The sequence below is a fragment of the Crassostrea angulata genome, chromosome 3, assembly GCF_025612915.1.
Source record: "Crassostrea angulata isolate pt1a10 chromosome 3, ASM2561291v2, whole genome shotgun sequence".
In the NCBI taxonomy this organism is placed as follows: Eukaryota; Metazoa; Mollusca; class Bivalvia; order Ostreida; family Ostreidae; genus Magallana; species Magallana angulata.
The window spans coordinates 1,378,023-1,395,983 of NC_069113.1; the positions used below are offsets into that span (position 1 = coordinate 1,378,023).

Here is a 17,961-nt window from a genome sequence, read left to right on the forward strand (position 1 = left end):
TAGTATGATGTCACATACTAGTAATTATCATGATCTGCATTGTAAGTCGGTTCAGTGAAGAAAAAAACCACAGAAAAGTAAATCAATTTTGTTTCGTGACATAAGTCGGCAATGTAAACGATCTTATAACAAAGCAGTGTATACGATCTTATCACTTCATGGTGTGTATTATAACCATTACCGATTTATTTGTTAGAAATGCCTTTTGAACAAACACAATTGCCATTGACCTGTGTTGAACAGTTTTACGTTAAATGAGGTCCGTACTCCGCTATTAGCGCTGTCTGCTTTCTGTTCCTTCTGTATTATCCAGTTTTACGAACTCCATTTGTCCATTATTTACATACTTTATTAACTGCCTACTTCAAGTAGTTTTGAACTACTTTAAACTGAAATGTCATTGGACATGAACATTTTTATGATTGAATTATAAATTGAACCCCGGTCTCTCTTTGATCCAGGCAGACAATTATTACCCACAATTCCCTCATATTGATTGACAATCGGATAAGTAAATTCTTTCCATAATCAAACAATGTAGACAAAGCCGGTTCCGTTTTGTTCGAGCCTCCATTTCGTGAGATTGGTGTGTATTGATGATGATTCTGAGTGCTGGGAAAACTATAGGCTAATTAGCGAATCTAATCTCAATCAATATACATTGTTTGTCGATCTAAGTATCTGACCAAGACTTCATTGTTCTTCTAACAACAAGCAGGGTGGAGAGAGAGAGAGAGAGAGAGAGAGAGAGAGAGAGAGATTTACAACGGATCGACAACAGTGTTGGTTCATGGCTACCTTTAGAGGCAGGAGACCAATACAGGAATTTCTTAATGAATTATGAGACTTGGATGTTTACTTTGGTCGTAAATCGAGTGTTATTTAGCAATTTTGTAGTGTAAAATTATACATCTTGCCGGGAGAATTGTTTGGATTGGCGGTCCTCTAATCTCCATAAGGTCGAGTTTGATTAGGTTTTTATTGATAATACAGTGATGACAATTCAGTAGAGTAGTAAAATTAACGCACCAAAAAAATGATACATGGCATCTCATACCACCGATTAATCTACGGTATTTCATTATTCTAGAAATGCCTCTTTGGATAAAAAAAAAAGACGAAAAAGTAATAACTCGAGTAAATATTTTTATCTATAAAATGCAAACAAGAATTCTCATTCGAGCACGTCCTCATCAATGGTTTGTTACTATACGAAGGCGCCTTTCCCCTATTGTTTGTCCAAATTCAATAATAAAAAACACGGAGACTATAAGAGATGGAAACTTAAAATTTATTAATCGTAACATGAATATCACAGACAACATTGTAAGAAAATAGAGATTCCCAAAATATGAAGAGTAGGTAGGACGCATGTAGGTTCCCTCCGAGTCTACACCATGGCGGTTAGTACACACGTTTGCAAAAAAAAAAAAGAGTATATGGTTAAATATACATATCATACAAATAAAAATGTATGTAAACTTTGAGTTCTACATAGCATGAGAAAACTCGGACGGATGTCAATACTTTCAGTGTTAAGTATTTCTTGGCTGGGTGCCTCCAGGGGTTGGTCAGTTAATCAACAGCAGAGCCCACACCCAAATGTATCCGTGTCCCGACCCCTGCAAGCACCCAACGGGCTCCATATATAATAGTGATAAAAATACACAAAAATCTAGAGGCGGACAAGTCTACATAGATTACTAAGTACTGACTTACATCCTGTCACATTGCAAGGAATCGTAAAAACAGGGTCATTCTTTGATAGAAAAAATACGAATTTCCTGCCATTGACCATGCCATCAGGATAAAGTTAAACCGTGTCAGCGGCGGGGAACTAGGACCAAGACAGGACTTTTACAAGTTTGGTTGATAGGCGGGCACCTCAATGCCTTTGTACAATGTCCCCTGGACACATCAAGCTCAATCATCCGTTAATACATATATAGGAATATTTGCGAAAAAGACATTACTTTACAGAAATTTAAAGTGTATATTTCGAAACTCCAAAATTAGAAAATTTCATCAGCAGCAAAGTTTCGTCCATATGTGGACAACAACAACACTCCTTAATCCTCATCTTTATCAACAAGTCCTAATTTTTGTCCAACCCACTTGCACTTGGCGATAATTTCATCCTGCATCAGGGAGAAACACATTGACAGAATGGCCATCCCAAAAAGCACGTAGACCGCGCCGAGGATGAGCTGCGCCGTCTGCTGGGGGTTATCGAAATCCGTGCCCGGAACTACGTCACCGAACCCGATGGTACTGAGCGTGATGAAACAGAAATAGGCGGACTGGAGCTCGTCCCATGTCTCCCACAATCCGAATAACATGGCCCCGCCCAGGATGTAGCCAGCGATGACAATCATCGTCACCGTCAGAGGGACAGTGATCTTCTTCTCGTCCAAATCGTCGTCTTCGTCGTCGCTGTCGTCGTCCATGATCATCGGCTCCCCGCGCACCTGCTGGGACCGGTTGGCCAGTTCCTGTTGTGTCTTGAAGGACCGGATGTCAAGGGGGATGATTTTGACTGGCTTGCCGTCGTCGCTTCCCTTGACACTATCAGGGGTTTTGGGTGGGATCTTGGTGAACTCGCTGGTGCCCATGGGTGGGGCCGCTGTGATGATTTTGGACTTGTCGCTGTTCCAGTTGGGTTCCTGTGCCACCGGTTTAATCTGGACTACCTTGGTTTTGTCTTTCTTTCGACAGCAGCCGCAGCAGCAGATCTTGGCGTATATGAATCGAAATATGTCGGCCAGGACCTCCCCGATATTGGCTAGACAGAGCAGCATGAGGGGAATCCCCAGCATGGCATAGGCTATACACACCAGGCGCCCCCAGAAAGTTTTGGGCGCGATGTGTCCGTACCCTGTAAAGACAATAGACTAAAAATCAAAGCAGGCTGCAGCGAGGCGCGTTTTGTGATGTTTATAATTCACTAAGAGGTAGATATTCGATTTTGAGACCCGAATATTGCTCAGGCGTTGTGACCCATTGTACTGACCGAAAAATTTACCCATTGTTTCTTTTTGCCAATTTTGATATGCAATATATGGGAAACATTTTTTTTAGAAGATGATTTTTACAACTTTTGGTCTTGTAACAGACGGCACAGAATGATTGCGTTATAACGTCACACCGGCCAGTTTTCAAATACATGAACGCGAGGTTGGTCGAGGGTTTCTATTGACTTGTGTTGTGTTTACATGTTTTTGTTTTGTTTGTTTGTTTTTGTTTAATTATAACTATTTATATTTCATGTTAAAACACACATAATAATTTTTCCATGATTCCACCAAATGAAGTTATCATTTATCCAACACGCGTCGGTTAATGGAATTGATTTCATAAGTTTAAAAATTAAGTTGCTAGTTTTAATGGCTATTTGTCGTTTATAGGAATAAGCAGAAAATTAATTATTAAAGCATGGCACGTATATTTCAGGTATGGAGGGGGGTTCTGTTGAAATGTGTATCAAGAATATGATATCAATTCATGGCTATTGATCATTTTTTAGAAAAGTGCATTTCGCGCTATGGAACCTATAGAAATTTGCCAGCAATAATTGGATCGATGGCGCGGTGTATTCGACTGTGCTCCAGTCTATTGATCCAGTGCAGGACATTTTCATTATTTAAATTCCAATGAAAACGTTCAATAATGTTAAATAATGGATTTATACTATCAGATGTCCTAGTGCTTCCATTGCTTTATTGTTTTATCAAAAATATGGAATGGGGGGGGGGGGGGATTTCATCGAAGAGGGAATGGTTAAGATTTAATTTTGTGGGGTTTTGGTGGGGGGGTTGATGTTGGAAAGTTTTCTTGGAGGTATATTTTATAGTGGATGGTGAATGCAGGGAATTTTATAAGTATCTTGTATGACAGATGCGATACACATAGAAAATGGTCGGATGATTTTTAAAAAAATCTGTTTAGCTGCAAAGAACTCAATTCTTTTTGTTTTCAAAAATCAATTTTAAAATAGTGAACTATTTATATATATATGAAGCAATCGATATGGTTTTCTCTTGTCTACCTGTAAAGAACAATAGGGCCAATCAAGAATTAATCCCCGCGGCTCTAACAGAAATCGATCCGGGCGACGGTCCTCTGGCACCATTGCTTATAAAATCATTAGAATCTACTTATGTTCCGATCAAAGTATAGCAGGGTATGCAATTAAATATGCTAATCATATGTAAATCATATGTAAATTTTGTTTCAAGAACAATAATCAGGAGAACGATTCTTATACAAGACTTGAGACATTGCTGCCGAGAACGATTCTTAGACAAAGCTGTCCCACCCAATATTTCCGTTCCCTGGGGATGTTCAACATGCACAATTATGCAAGACCGGCAGAAAGGTGTCAAATCGTTGACCAAAACTCGTAACGTGTCTATTGCAGGGACACGCATTGTGGGGTGGGGGGGGGGGGGGGGTGAGGTAAGAAGAGCATCCAAATTTTCACAACCCAACCTCCGCATTTCATTAGCATTTAAAGATAGTTTTCATGCGCATAAACAATTCTTTCTTCTTCTTTTTTTTTTTTTATAAAGTTAGCTTCCAACAAAGTATTCCTGAAATATCATGAAACATATCAAATGGAATACAGCTAGAGCGTTGAATCTTTGAAAACAAATATATCTACACCTTTTTTATTCGATGTTTTGGAAAACAGAAAAAGTTCGAATGAAAATTAATGTTCTCCTTTTATGATTAAACAAAACCTGGGTTTTTTTGTTGACGTTATAAGCAAAAAAAAAAAGGAAAAAAAGAATTGTTCTCACCTAACCCCCAAGTTTGATGACCTTGGGGTTAAAATCCCGTATCGGTGTACACACCCAAAGTTTGGTGGGAAGTGACGACAAATGAATATTTACCAGAATGTATCACCAGGTTATGTCAAGTTAGCGCATCATTATTAAAAATTCATTAAAAATAGATTCATCACTGGGACTCAGAAAAACAAAATTGTGGTTAATACAGGAGAGAAAGGGGCATCAGGAAATTGACCGACCCGAACCAAACCTGCCACAGTGCGACACTGAAATGCCAAGTATTCTGAGTCTGTCTGTCTGTCTGTTAGCAAATTCCTATTGCGTTCTCTTGGCAACATATCACTCTTAAAATACTAAATATTAATCTTGTATAAGTTTTACATATGTGATCCGCTTTTCTCCGTCTTTGCATTAATTTGTCTGCTTGTTTTGAAGTCTCTAAATGGATTATCCAGTAAGTTTTTTTCCGCAGAATGTTTACAAGGTTTATCTTACTAAAAGTCATAAGTTATTTTATTAAACATTATAAATTCGAATATTTGGGATAGAAATCTACAAGAGCATGTAATGAAATATAAGTTCTATCATATCTTTTCATTACCCTAGGTCAAAATGCGTTTTGACGGTGGCCATATGATATTGCTTTAATCCTCTTATCCGTTTTGACGTTTTATTACCGTTGATTTTGACGTAATATTACCTTTGATTATGACGTGATTATTACATTATATTACACCGTACGTTAATTATGACCAAAGAAAAAAGCGCTGGCTTACCTATAGTGGATATGACGGTGACAGAGAAGTAGAGGGCCCCCGGGAATGACCACTTGTAAGGTGGCCCCCCCTCCTTGCCGTAGTCCCCACAGGAGTCTCCGCCGTATCCGATGGCGATACTGTTGTCCCTGAACGTCTCCAGGATGGACTTGAGCTGGATTGTCATCACGTCTTTATTGGCGTTGCCTTCGTTTTCAGTCATAACGCTGATCATCTGAGAGAGAGTCTTGTTCTCCATCGGGACGTACTCATTCCTGGAGTCGTAACAGATCTGTTGTTCGTTGTTCTGTTCTAGATGTCTGAAGATGAATCCCCCCGCCACACAATACAGCGCCACCAGAACACACAGCCCCACATGCGAGAACAGAAATTTCATGAACTTCTTGCAGCATCCCTCTTTTTTCTTCGCCATGACAACGTCTTATTTGGCCTTAAGTCCGGTTCACTATTACTCTTGAACAAGAATCACCTTTTCTGCCACGGTTGTAAATCCGGGCTGAGAGTTACATGATAAATTGTTGGAGGTTGGCACTCTTACTCCACAGATCCAAGCGAAGACCAAGATGGCGCGGCTGGGACGTATCGACTACCTGAAAAGATAGATTTTTAAAAACATTTAAAAAGAGAGATCGATTGTACAAAACTTTACATTGAGGTAGAAACGTTTGTATGAATTATTCAAACTAACAGCTCTGATGCTGGCACCGTATCGATCTGGGCCGCTGTCAATAGGACGAACTAATCTACCTCGTCATGGCCGACACTTTCACTAAGACCTGTAGCCAGGTAATGACCGGGACAGGTAACGATATCCAGCAATATACCAGCTGACGGCACCAGACAAAAACACCACCGTGTCTTAATTAGCTCCGGTGTCGCGGATAGTTGGAGAGACAATTTACTGCACAACACGGCACAGCAGACCCCTAGTTAACTGTTCCAGCAGAACATTGATTTATGATACAAATCTTCTACTTAAATATTTTTTGTTTTGTTTATAAAATCACGTATATTTTCGTCATCATTTTTGCATCGACTGTTTCACTTTAATACCCCCCCCCCCCAACCCCCAACCCCCCCCCCCCCCCCAAAAAAAACCCAGCAAATTGTAAAATCCCGACGAAAAAAACTCATGTGTGGAATTGACTGGACTATTGCTATATCAATAAATCTATATAAATATATGTATATAATCAAACAGAATACCCTTAATGACAAAAATCTTTGAATAATTATATACTTTCAACCAATAATTGAACGCATTTATGACGTTGCTCGAAAGAAATCGAACAACTCCGGGCTTTGAAGCAAACTAAGCGTAACAAAGAGAGGGCTAGTAATGTAAACGTTCCACTGATGCAGAGTAGAAATGGTGTACACACATAAACAGTGGAACTAACGATTATGGATAACCATTAAGTTTAGATTAAAAGGTTTTCGTAGAACCGACAACAATTTTGTTCACGGTAAATCGTCACTGTTAAACTAATATAAGATTACAATTACACGTACATATAAATATTCAAAAACACATTTGGACCAACAGTTATTAACTTGAAATATTGACATAAATACAGTTACATGTATATAGATTACATTACAATACATGAACAACTTATATGAGATTACATGTGTGAAGCACTGAAAACCCCCAAAACACTGTGTATCTACAGGTTTCGGATCTGAAAGCCATTTTAAATTATAAGATACCAAAGCAATTATACAGTCAAATTTATATAAGTTAATAATAACTATAAGATATGATATCACTTAAACAGTCAAACTTCTTAAATAAAAATCAGTTAAAGTTAAATTAATTAAAAACAATTTTAAAACAATAAGGGTTACACTAATTATTTGCAATAAAATTGATACAATGAATCCCACAGTTACTAGTATGCACAGTTTCTAAACTCTCGTATATTGAAATTAAGATGGGTTCCTACTCTAATGACTTCGTCATTGATAGTACTGTATTGAAAAATAATAATTTTATAGTAAATCTAAGAATAAATTACAAAATCTAGCTACATTTTACAAAAGTAAAAAAAAAAAAATTGTTGCAAATTTTGGTATTTCTGATGATTTAAAAAAAAACTCTGTTTTACGAGGTGTTTTTTTTTTAATTATAATTTTTTTCGAAGTTTGATTGAAAATGGTCTAGTGAATGAGTAAAAAATGTGAAAAGTTTACAGACTAACAGTCAAAAGCAGAACACTGCAGGGTAACATAGTAGCTAAAACCAGTCAAGTGCTGAAAGTCATCGTCGGAAACCCACGGCCGGTCTCGCTTCTCTTACCTAGAAACACATGGTCGGTCTCGCGAAACCGACCGTGGGTTTCCGACGATGACTAAAGGGACAATAATGACCAAACTACTACCTCAGTCAGTTTCTTTAACGACAGATCAAAGTGTTTCAGAACGACTCACCGTTTGATTTGTTTACTGTGTTTTGTCACCGTGTTTATTTGTTCGAGACGAAATAAAAAATAAAATGAAGTATAATTTTAAAAAAATTCCAAAATTGTTACCTACAGCTTACAACGTAGCACAGTGGGTTCGAGTGTTAACGACCAATCTGTAAGTTATGAGGTCGAATCCCAATGGTATATTATGATTTTTACCTTTCCAAAATTTTTTAAAACAATTGTATGTTACATACAGCTTACAACGTAGGCAGTGGGTTTGAGTGTTAACGACCAATCTGTAAGTCAAAAATTAAGTTAAAAAAATTCCAAAATTGCTACCTACAGCTTACAACGTAGCACAGTGGGTTCGAGTGTTAACGACCAATCTGTAAGTTATGAGGTCGAATCCCAATGGGTATATTATGATTTGTACCTTTCCAAAAAATTTCAAAACAATTGTATGGTCATATTTTGTTAAATTTGAAAATTCTAAAACGGTGAGAGTATCTTGATTGTAATGTAGTATTATCCACATTATTATCGACAGGTATCCCCTTTAATTTACTATCAAATAATATAAGATTACAGAGATTACGATGTTAATAGATTGAAATGTTCTACAATTAACGACAAAACTTTATGTGGGGTAATTTATAGGCCGCCCTGACAGGCAATGATTAATTCATAATATTTACATTTGCTTCCTTATATAAACCTATAGGATAACAAAACGTTCAGTTCCGTGTTAACTTTTTTCATGGCGTCACAATAATAATCGCATGCGCTTTTAGTTTGCGTTATTGTAAACGTAAAAAACAAGCTAATGATTCTGAAAGATTTGCCATTCTCAAACGTAAATATAAGTAATAAACATCAATGTTAAAAAATCACCGGGATATGAACGTGGTTGGTACGTAATCAAATCTTCTGAGAAGCCCTTCGGGCTTCACAGGATTTGGTCACATGAACAGTCAAGTTCATGTCCCGGTAAATCTTTTAACTTGCTTTTTATTTCTTATCAGTTTGCAAGTAATCAGCACTTCTGAAACTTACAAATTTAAAATAAATATGAGTAAAAACAAAATGTATACAAATAGAATATAAAAGAAAAGTAGAACATGTATTCCATACATGCAAACAGAGCCAACCCAATATAAGTAAATGTGATGCATTCCTTATCTTTATTCCATCTTTATTTCTAAGCAGGCATTGGTGCGCCTTTGTTCTTTATCTTTAGCGACCACTAGCTGCCTTCAATCATAACTTTATAAACAAATCTTCTTTATATAAAAGAGTGAGCATAATAAACAAGTACAGTGTAGTCCATAAATGCCTGTCACTACATGCAATCATGTACCTATTTACCACTGCTCTGCCTGCGTTGTATGATAATGTGATACGATGTCTGCCTTGCAATCGAAGTCCGTAAGGAAAATATACAAGGGCAATAGTAAACACACTGATTATAGACTGTTTTTATGTTCACGAAATTGTTTGGTGCTAAATAAGTCGGTAATGACGAAGACACGGAACTTCAGGACTCGGATGTGTAATCAAATGTGTATCAGACTCACCTTAAGATTCTAGATAGACTTCTAGCCTTACACTACGTGTCTTAGTAAAGAAAAGATTCAAATATTTAGGTTTTAATTTTAATATATTCTATTAAATAAATTCAAAAAGAATTGGACAACAGGCATAGCCAATGTTAAAAGATCTGCTCTCCAGGTCTTTCCTGATATTAAACACATGTCCTTGCATTATGCCGTTGCATTACTCGACATAAAATAACAAGACACCTTTCTTTTTTTTTAGGTTGTTATAGTGCTATACATGTGTATATCTTTGTATTATTTCTTTGTTTTCTTCAGGTTGTAATAGTGCTATACATGTGTATATCTTTGTATTATTTCTTTGTTTTCTTCAGGTTGTTATAGTGCTATACATGTGTATATCTTTGTATGATTTCTTTGTTTTCTTCAGGTTGTAATAGTGCTATACATGTGTATATCTTTGTATGATTTCTTTGTTTTCTTCAGGTTGTTATAGTGCTATACATGTGTATATCTTTGTATTATTTCTTTGTTTTCTTCAGGTTGTAATAGTGCTATACATGTGTATATCTTTGTATTATTTCTTTGTTTTCTTCAGGTTGTAATAGTGCTATACATGTGTATATCTTTGTATGATTTCTTTGTTTTCTTCAGGTTGTAATAGTGCTATACATGTGTATATCTTTGTATGATTTCTTTGTTTTCTTCAGGTTGTAATAGTGCTATACATGTGTATATCTTTGTATTATTTCTTTGTTTTCTTCAGGTTGTAATAGTGCTATACATGTGTATATCTTTGTATTATTTCTTAAATTCTCAATTTTCTACTTCATTGGTGAGAAAAAGGAAGATGGGAGTTTGCGACTTATTTATTGTAAGTTCAAATCATTTAAGGTAAGTTGTTGGATCATTATTTATAAACATACGCTAAGTCCAATCCCACCCCAGTCCGCCAGTGTTTGATAATTTGGAATACCTTACGAAGGCTCTACAAGGCAACAAAGAAAAAAGAACTTATAATTGATATAAGGTCAATGTCGTAATCAAAATTCTGCATTCCGTTTCCGATATTTCATTGGTATTGCAAAATATTGGAGGAGATAATGCCAGTCTGTATAAAAAATATCGATTTAGATTTGGTGTATTCTGACAGACCTAGCACCTATTGTGCCAATATTTGAATGTAAATTAAAAACAAATAATCAATATATGTTGTAATTGATGAACAGTAAAATTGGACATAAATAAAACAGAGGGTTTGATGAATTGAACCTAGGAAATTTCACAACTTCTCCTTGCTCATCTAAATTATTAAAATGTTCTGATTCGTCACACAACATTCGTTAAACATCTGTTTAAAAATTGAAATGCTGATTTTCAAAAACATGAGTACTAGCAAACAAGTACATAGTCCGTTTGAATACCGAATTTTCGCTTAACCTTACGAGAGCGAAGTAGACCTAAAGCCCTTTATGGTAAGCCAATATATTTTCAATGATACCAATTTTCTGCAAAGAACCCGCACCATTCAAAACAATTCATGCAAAATAAATCAAAGGAATTTATGATTATTGGAGCGCTGGCATGTACGTATAATGTAAGTAATTTGGATCAATCAAACCTAGCGATGATGACTCTTGGGTCACACCATAGTCATTCCACGACTTGTTAAGGTTTTTATTTAAGAAAGTAACTGACCACAAAACAAAACAAGAATGCTCTGCATTGTAAGGAAATAGAATTCAATATTGACATTCTGCAATAAATCGATATCTAGATTAATATAAAACAGAACCCTCCACAAAAACAGGACCCAGGGCCGCGGCTTTGCGTCACGTCCTTTTAATTACGCGGTTTATAGCTAATGAAATATTCAGACTAATTGATCGATACATACCCTTTACCAATAATTGTATATCAAAGGCACGCGGTTATCTATATTTTAATTTGATATATCAACATTTCACTAAAAATTCATCATCGGTTTTAGATGAAATTTGATCATATTGTTACACGGTAGTAGGTACGATTCCCAGAACATTGCCATAATAATCATCAACAGGCAAAAGGTTTTATCGATTATCGATATATCAGTGCACTATCGATGATATGGTTTTTATCAAACATCGATAGTTAAAACGAAGAATCAAATTTGCCATACTAGTTGAGAGAAGATTTTTTGGGGTTTTTTTTTTGGGGGGGGGGGTGCATTTACATACATGTATGTAAATTATATTACATTAACGTTTCTTAAAAAACATTTTTCTATAAAATCTTCGAAATGTGTACTTCTTCTTCGTGTCATTTGAGGAAATTGCACAATGGTAAAAATTTCATTGGTTGGCGTGCTGTCCAACGCAAAGGGAGTAATTTATTAGTAATATAATTCAATGATTCAAACAAAGGGAGTAATTTATTAGTAATATAATTCAATGATTCAAACAAAGGGAGTAATTTATTAGTAATATAATTCAATGATTCAAACAAAGGGAGTAATTTATTAGTAATATAATTCAATGATTCAAACAAAGGGAGTAATTTATTAGTAATATAATTCAATGATTCTACAAAGGGAGTAATTCATTAGTAATATAATTCAATGATTCAAACAAAGGGAGTAATTTATTAGTAATATAATTCAATGATTCAAACAAAGGGAGTAATTCATTAGTAATGTAATTCAATGATTCAAACAAAGGGAGTAATTCATTAGTAATATAATTCAATGATTCAAACAAAGGGAGTAATTTATTAGTAATATAATTCAATGATTCAAACAAAGGGAGTAATTTATTAGTAATATAATTCAATGATTCAAACAAAGGGAGTAATTTATTAGTAATGTAATTCAATGATTCAAACAAAGGGAGTAATTTATTAGTAATGTAATTCAATGATTCAAACAAAGGGAGTAATTTATTAGTAATGTAATTCAATGATTCAAACAAAGGGAGTAATTTATTAGTAATATAATTCAATGATTCAAACAAAGGGAGTAATTCATTAGTAATATAATTCAATGATTCAAACAAAGGGAGTAATTCATTAGTAATATAATTCAATGATTCAAACAAAGGGAGTAATTTATTAGTAATATTATTCAATGATTCTATAAAGGGAGTAATTTACTAGTAATATAATTCAATGATTGTAACAAATATCTTCTTCTTTAAAAGGTGAAATCCACCATTTTCAACAAAACTGCAATTTTAAAATCTAAATTCTTAAAACCACATTTTTTTTCTTTTTTTTACTACAGCGATTTCATTTTTCAATGGTTTCACAAAATATGTTTTGTTTTTCCCGCAAGAAAACGTTTTAAAGAATGAGAAAACGGGTCTGTTTTTTTTAAACAAGTTAAGGAAACAATTGCCTAAATAGAATTCAGGACTAATAAACACCCCCCCCTCTCTCTCTCTCTCTCTCTCTCTCTCTCTCTCTCTCTCTCTCTCTCTCTCTCTCTCTCTCTCAATTTTCAATTTGAAAATTCAATTTCATAAAATATCCCTCTAATTTTTTAGCAATATCTCATTAGATGATTTCTAAGTTACTCAATACAGATTTCCCCGAATAGGATTGAACATTAAGAAAAAGAAAAAAGAACATTTCGGTTCCTTTTAAAGAGGTTCGTTCCTTTGCCTTTGAACAGACTGTTTAGAACATCCCTAATTTGTATATTTTGCATTATTTATCAATTTGTATTATATATCTATATTAAACAATGCCAAATGTACAACATTTTGCGAATTAATAAGGATAACCAGTCCAAAACACGCGCACACTGTCCGAAATAAATACTTATTTTTTTCAGTGGGTGGCACTGTAGCTCCCTGTCGTCCATCCGAATTTTTTCAGACCGGGAGCAACAGACCTGCAGCTAGAAAAAATTAATTCTTGCCTAAAATTAGCTTATTTCGTACAATGTCTAAACTTTCACCTCATTAATCCATACATTTGATTCTAGATCTGAATTCATAAGATTTTTCTGACAAGTCTGTTATAATTTGAGAAAAGTTTGAGACTTTTTCTCAGCGTAAAAATGTCGAAAACTTAGCTAGATGATATATAGTTTTCTTAATGATTATTTAAATCTATTTCTTTTGAAAGATATAATGAGTTTGTGTTTGAAGCCACAGTTCATTTCCGATAAAAAATAATACGGGCGATTTATACATAACTTGTTTTTTCAGTGCACAAATACACCGTAGCGCCGAAAGAAACATATTAACCCCAATTTTTGTTTTGAAATTTGGCTAAGCTGTGTGTGTATATATTAATAAAAATACTTTAAATTGAAAACTCAAAAACTTCTTATTGTGGTATCCCATCCTTTTTTAAAATAAAAAAAGGGGGGAGTGTCAGAGCAGCGATATAATGCAAGCCAGAGAGGTTTTGTTTACTTTTGAAGACATTGGTTCAATAATGTAATATATACCATTCTTACAAAACAAATTTGAACAAAGAAGTTTTGCTCTACATTACATAAAGTGATGTATACACCGTGGGCCGGATCTGAAGCCTTCCTGAAGATTCCTTTCCTGTCCTCGAACTATGTCAGTTGTTAATAAAGAATTTTTGTCAATATCCAGTATAAACAGTTTGATTTGGAAACTTTCTACGGGCTGAAATCGATAGGCGATATAAAGGATCTGTTTTATTTTTAAACACATGTAAAATGCATCCCAAGATCATCAATAAGAGTAGCAGAATACATGCACTTTCAATTCCTTATTTTATCCAAGTACTTAATTCCGCGATTCCACTTTTTTTTTTGGTATCAAATCGCGAGAGTATTAATAAACAAGTTGTTTTTCTGCATTTCATAATTCAACTTGATAAAAGAATCAAATACTTATAAAAATATATAATAAAAAATTAAACTTAATTAATCTCCTAAATATTTGGAATGAAAATTTAATATTTTAAAAATATTAAATTTTCATTCCAAAAATACTTGTATACCGAAACAATACAAGGTCACAGTTATCGAACATGATGTACAAAGGGGGATAATTAGAAGACAAAGGTAATGTATCATTCACGGATTACGCACCGATGACGGGCCGGGGATAATTTATCTTATAAATTACCGGAATCACTGATGGGTTATAATGAGTCCGCCACTGTTATGTGCTAAGAGCTGTGTGAGGAGATCCTTAGTTAAACTGACATGAGTAGAGACCATCTCATCAACCGTACTTAGGGCCGGTGAACAAGCTTTGTTCTCAGCAAGACATGGATTGTTCAAGCACTCACAGAATCGTCACATAATGGAGGGTTAATCAGGCCGATCTTCAACAATTGCAATTGTCAGAAATACCCATCGAACGCCACTCCAAACATACAGCAAATATTTGTCTGCAGAGTACAATTGTTAGTGATCCTGATGGAGGAGATGATACTGTTTAGTGTGGGTATTTGTTTTACGGGGATCATAAGCCTCTTCTGTTTTGGTTCTATTTATCCCGATATATTTATCATCACACAGACAAGAACAACGATCAATACAACTATTCCTTTTTAAAAGTACACAGACAACATCTCAACAAAAGTTTCAAAATATGAATATTTAAGACATCATTGGTTATATCCAATCAAGCTTTTCCTCTGATTGTATGCAAATGAATGCACACAATACTGATGAAATCAACAATTTTTCTAGAAAAAAAACCCGCTGCCTTAGAAATCGGGAACAAAAACGGAAATTCCGAAACCTAACTCTGCAGAATGCCCCAATTTATGTTCTGTAGGATAACACAGGGCCCTGTAACAGTGATCAATAGTTAAGGTAGCACGAAACAGCCGTGAAATCAAACACACGTATTTCAAATATTTTCTCAAAATAATGGCTTAACGATCTCCGATCCTCAGCAATCTTCGATAACTTTGAATTATCCGGATTTTTTTTTTTTACTCGTACCATAAATCTGCCTTTTATATAGAGAAATTTAATTGGTCTTGAAATGTTAATTATTTAATTCTGGTTGGAACGCGCTTTCTGATTGGCTAAAAAATTATTTTATATCGTATGAAGAATGTTGCCTACGTCATAGTAAGACTAACGTCAAAAACGTATCAACGTCTTGATCATTTAGGATTTTTATCAATTTTCACACCCGTCAAATATATTAAAACCTCAATTAATCTAAAACCCATAGTCAAATTTTTATTATTTAATGGAAGAATTCTATATTTATTTGTTTTATACGATATAAAATGGTTTGCGGCAGTTTACGCTTTATAAACCGCGAAGCGTAAACTGTTTAAAACCATTTTACATCGTATAAAACAAATAAATATTGAATTCATTGCTTATAATTTAATTTTTTTACTCTTCGTTGTAAATAAAAACGGTCATTTGACCTTTAAAATGACGAAAAATATTCAAAATTCAAACGTAACGTCACGCGTATTGATACGTTTTTGACGTTAGACTTACTATGACGTAGGCAACATTCTTTACACGATAAAAAATAATTTTTTAGCCAATCAGAAAGAGCGTTACAACCAGAATTAAATTATTATAATTATATTTCAATTGCGGGGTCATGGCAATCATAGTGCTAGGTTTTAGTCAAATTTGAACCATACAATTTCTTTTAAGAGACCGTTAAGTATTGCAATGAAAAATGATTATTTACGAGTGCTATTTTTACATTATATTACATCAGAAATTACCTCAAGTTACCAGTTAGAGTTAATTCAATGTCCATAAGTAACAAAAAGGTCTCCTGTACAAATAACAGTACAAACTCCTGTACAAATAGCAGTACAAACATTAATTTTGTAAGATCTTAAAAAGTAAGTTATTCGCACAGCAAATTCAAACAATGACTTTCATTTTGCAATCTATTGAAAGGAGATTCAGATCGATGTTGGCAAAAAATGTCAGTTTGGATTTTTTTTTTAAATTCTACGTATTTATAAATTTCACTCCGAATAACAAACTATCAAAATTTCAGAAAAACTGAGCCATAGGAAAATTTTAGCTTATCTGTTTTATACTACCTTAATATCGTTTACTGAACTTTTAAATAATCAAATCAATAAACAATTGTCTACTTAATTAAATTGATTGGGGAAAAAATGAATACAACTTTGATGCATGTGTCCAGATGACGAAGCCATTACGACCAGAAAGTAAATCCATCGAAGGATAAAATTCTCCGACCAACCACTGAGACCGTCAGTACTCTTCGTCACAAATACAATTTGTGTCTTACACATGTTTTTACAATTCGAAAGATGTTTTTATATACTATCTAACAAGCATACATCAATAAATGTACACTGAACGCAAAGCATAAAAAATAAAAAAAAATCTAAGTTTACTTTTACATGAAAAAGCCCCGAAGATACATTCCAAGATTTTAATAGAATATCTAAAAAAAAACACACACACACACATCTTACATATACTGAGGAACAGGTAACTCTAAAATTTAAATTCTGTTTATATTTACATATAAATAAAAAATAAATTGATGATATATTTAAACTATTCAATGAATATTTTTGTTAATGACAAAAATATATCTCTTTTATGTAAATGAATAAACTATATCGAAATGCTGGTATACTAGTACATGTATATGTATATACGGTTATTGTATGTTCAACCTTTGTGAATGGTCATTAAGATTGCTACCAAAGCTAGATTAAACATGTACTTCAGTAAACGTGCATAAACAAGTAATTCTACGTCATTTGTTCTCATTTACCTTTCAGCAGATAGTTTTTCAAGACTAGGGTATAGGCACGCAATCTGAATAACCTGGGACACTAATATTTGTCAAATGCTTCATCATTTCTGTTAATTATTTGTATGTTAATTATTTGTATGTTAATTATTTATCACGAAGTCTCTCCCTAGTCGTCCTTATTGTAACAGAATTTGCGTATTAAATTTCCATCCGAAAACATGATATTTAAATCCTTCAAAGTTAACTTACTTTAAATTTAGCAGAGAAGAAATAAATTTCTCAACTTAAACATACAAGAGTTTTCAATATATACCCAGTTTCTCCGTATTTTACCTATCCTGTGACCTTAATTCAATTTGTCAAGTTTTCTTGCTGTGATATGGAAAGTGAGCAGTAGCTTTTAATATTCCGGCTCTGACGGTTGAAAAAATGCCTTACCTCGGTGTCGGGGTTTTGAGGTTGGTTCTGGTCCTCTGGTGTCTTATGGTATTGTCGTCTGCTTGTACGCGATGCGCTCCGTTCGGACCCCTATTGATCAGTCAGCCACCGGAACTTGTCACCTTGGTTTCAAGCGACAGGTAAAAACTCGTGAATCAATAGCAGGCTATAGCCGTGTTGATGTTTAAATTTTATAACACTGTTGATTTTTTAATCATTGTACAGAAATTCAATACGCTGTTCAAGTAGAAAGAGATGAAGAACAAACGGTTAAGAGGACAATCAAAGGACGA

General features: G+C 34.4%; 1 protein-coding gene across 2 annotated transcripts; it reads right to left on the reverse strand.

Moving 5' to 3' along the window:
- Positions 1–1,272: 1,272 nt before the first annotated feature.
- Positions 1,273–17,813, reverse strand: LOC128176357 (TWiK family of potassium channels protein 7-like). Of its 2 annotated transcripts, none has more exons than XM_052842618.1 (3): positions 17,669–17,813; positions 5,567–6,156; positions 1,273–2,875 (listed from the first exon to the last, which is right to left on the reverse strand). In XM_052842618.1, the coding sequence occupies exons 2-3, from the start codon at positions 5,976–5,978 to the stop codon at positions 2,070–2,072; spliced, it is 1,218 nt and encodes a 405-aa protein (XP_052698578.1). In that variant the 5' UTR covers positions 5,979–6,156; positions 17,669–17,813; the 3' UTR covers positions 1,273–2,069. The 2 variants fall into 2 exon arrangements, with proteins under 2 accessions (XP_052698578.1, XP_052698579.1); XM_052842619.1 differs by lacking the exon at positions 17,669–17,813 and adding an exon at positions 6,255–6,411.
- Between the last annotated feature and the right edge of the window lie 148 nt (positions 17,814–17,961).

What these genes read in the sequence shown, in the direction of transcription:
- LOC128176357 (XM_052842618.1), bottom strand. Translation starts at nt 5,978, where the DNA reads ATGGCGAAGAAAAAAGAGGGATGCTGCAAGAAGTTCATGAAATTTCTG. An exon ending in CACCGTCATATCCACTATAG is followed by an intron (nt 2,876 to 5,566) that starts GTAAGCCAGCGC and finishes TTGTCTTTACAG; the next exon opens with GGTACGGACACATCGCGCCC.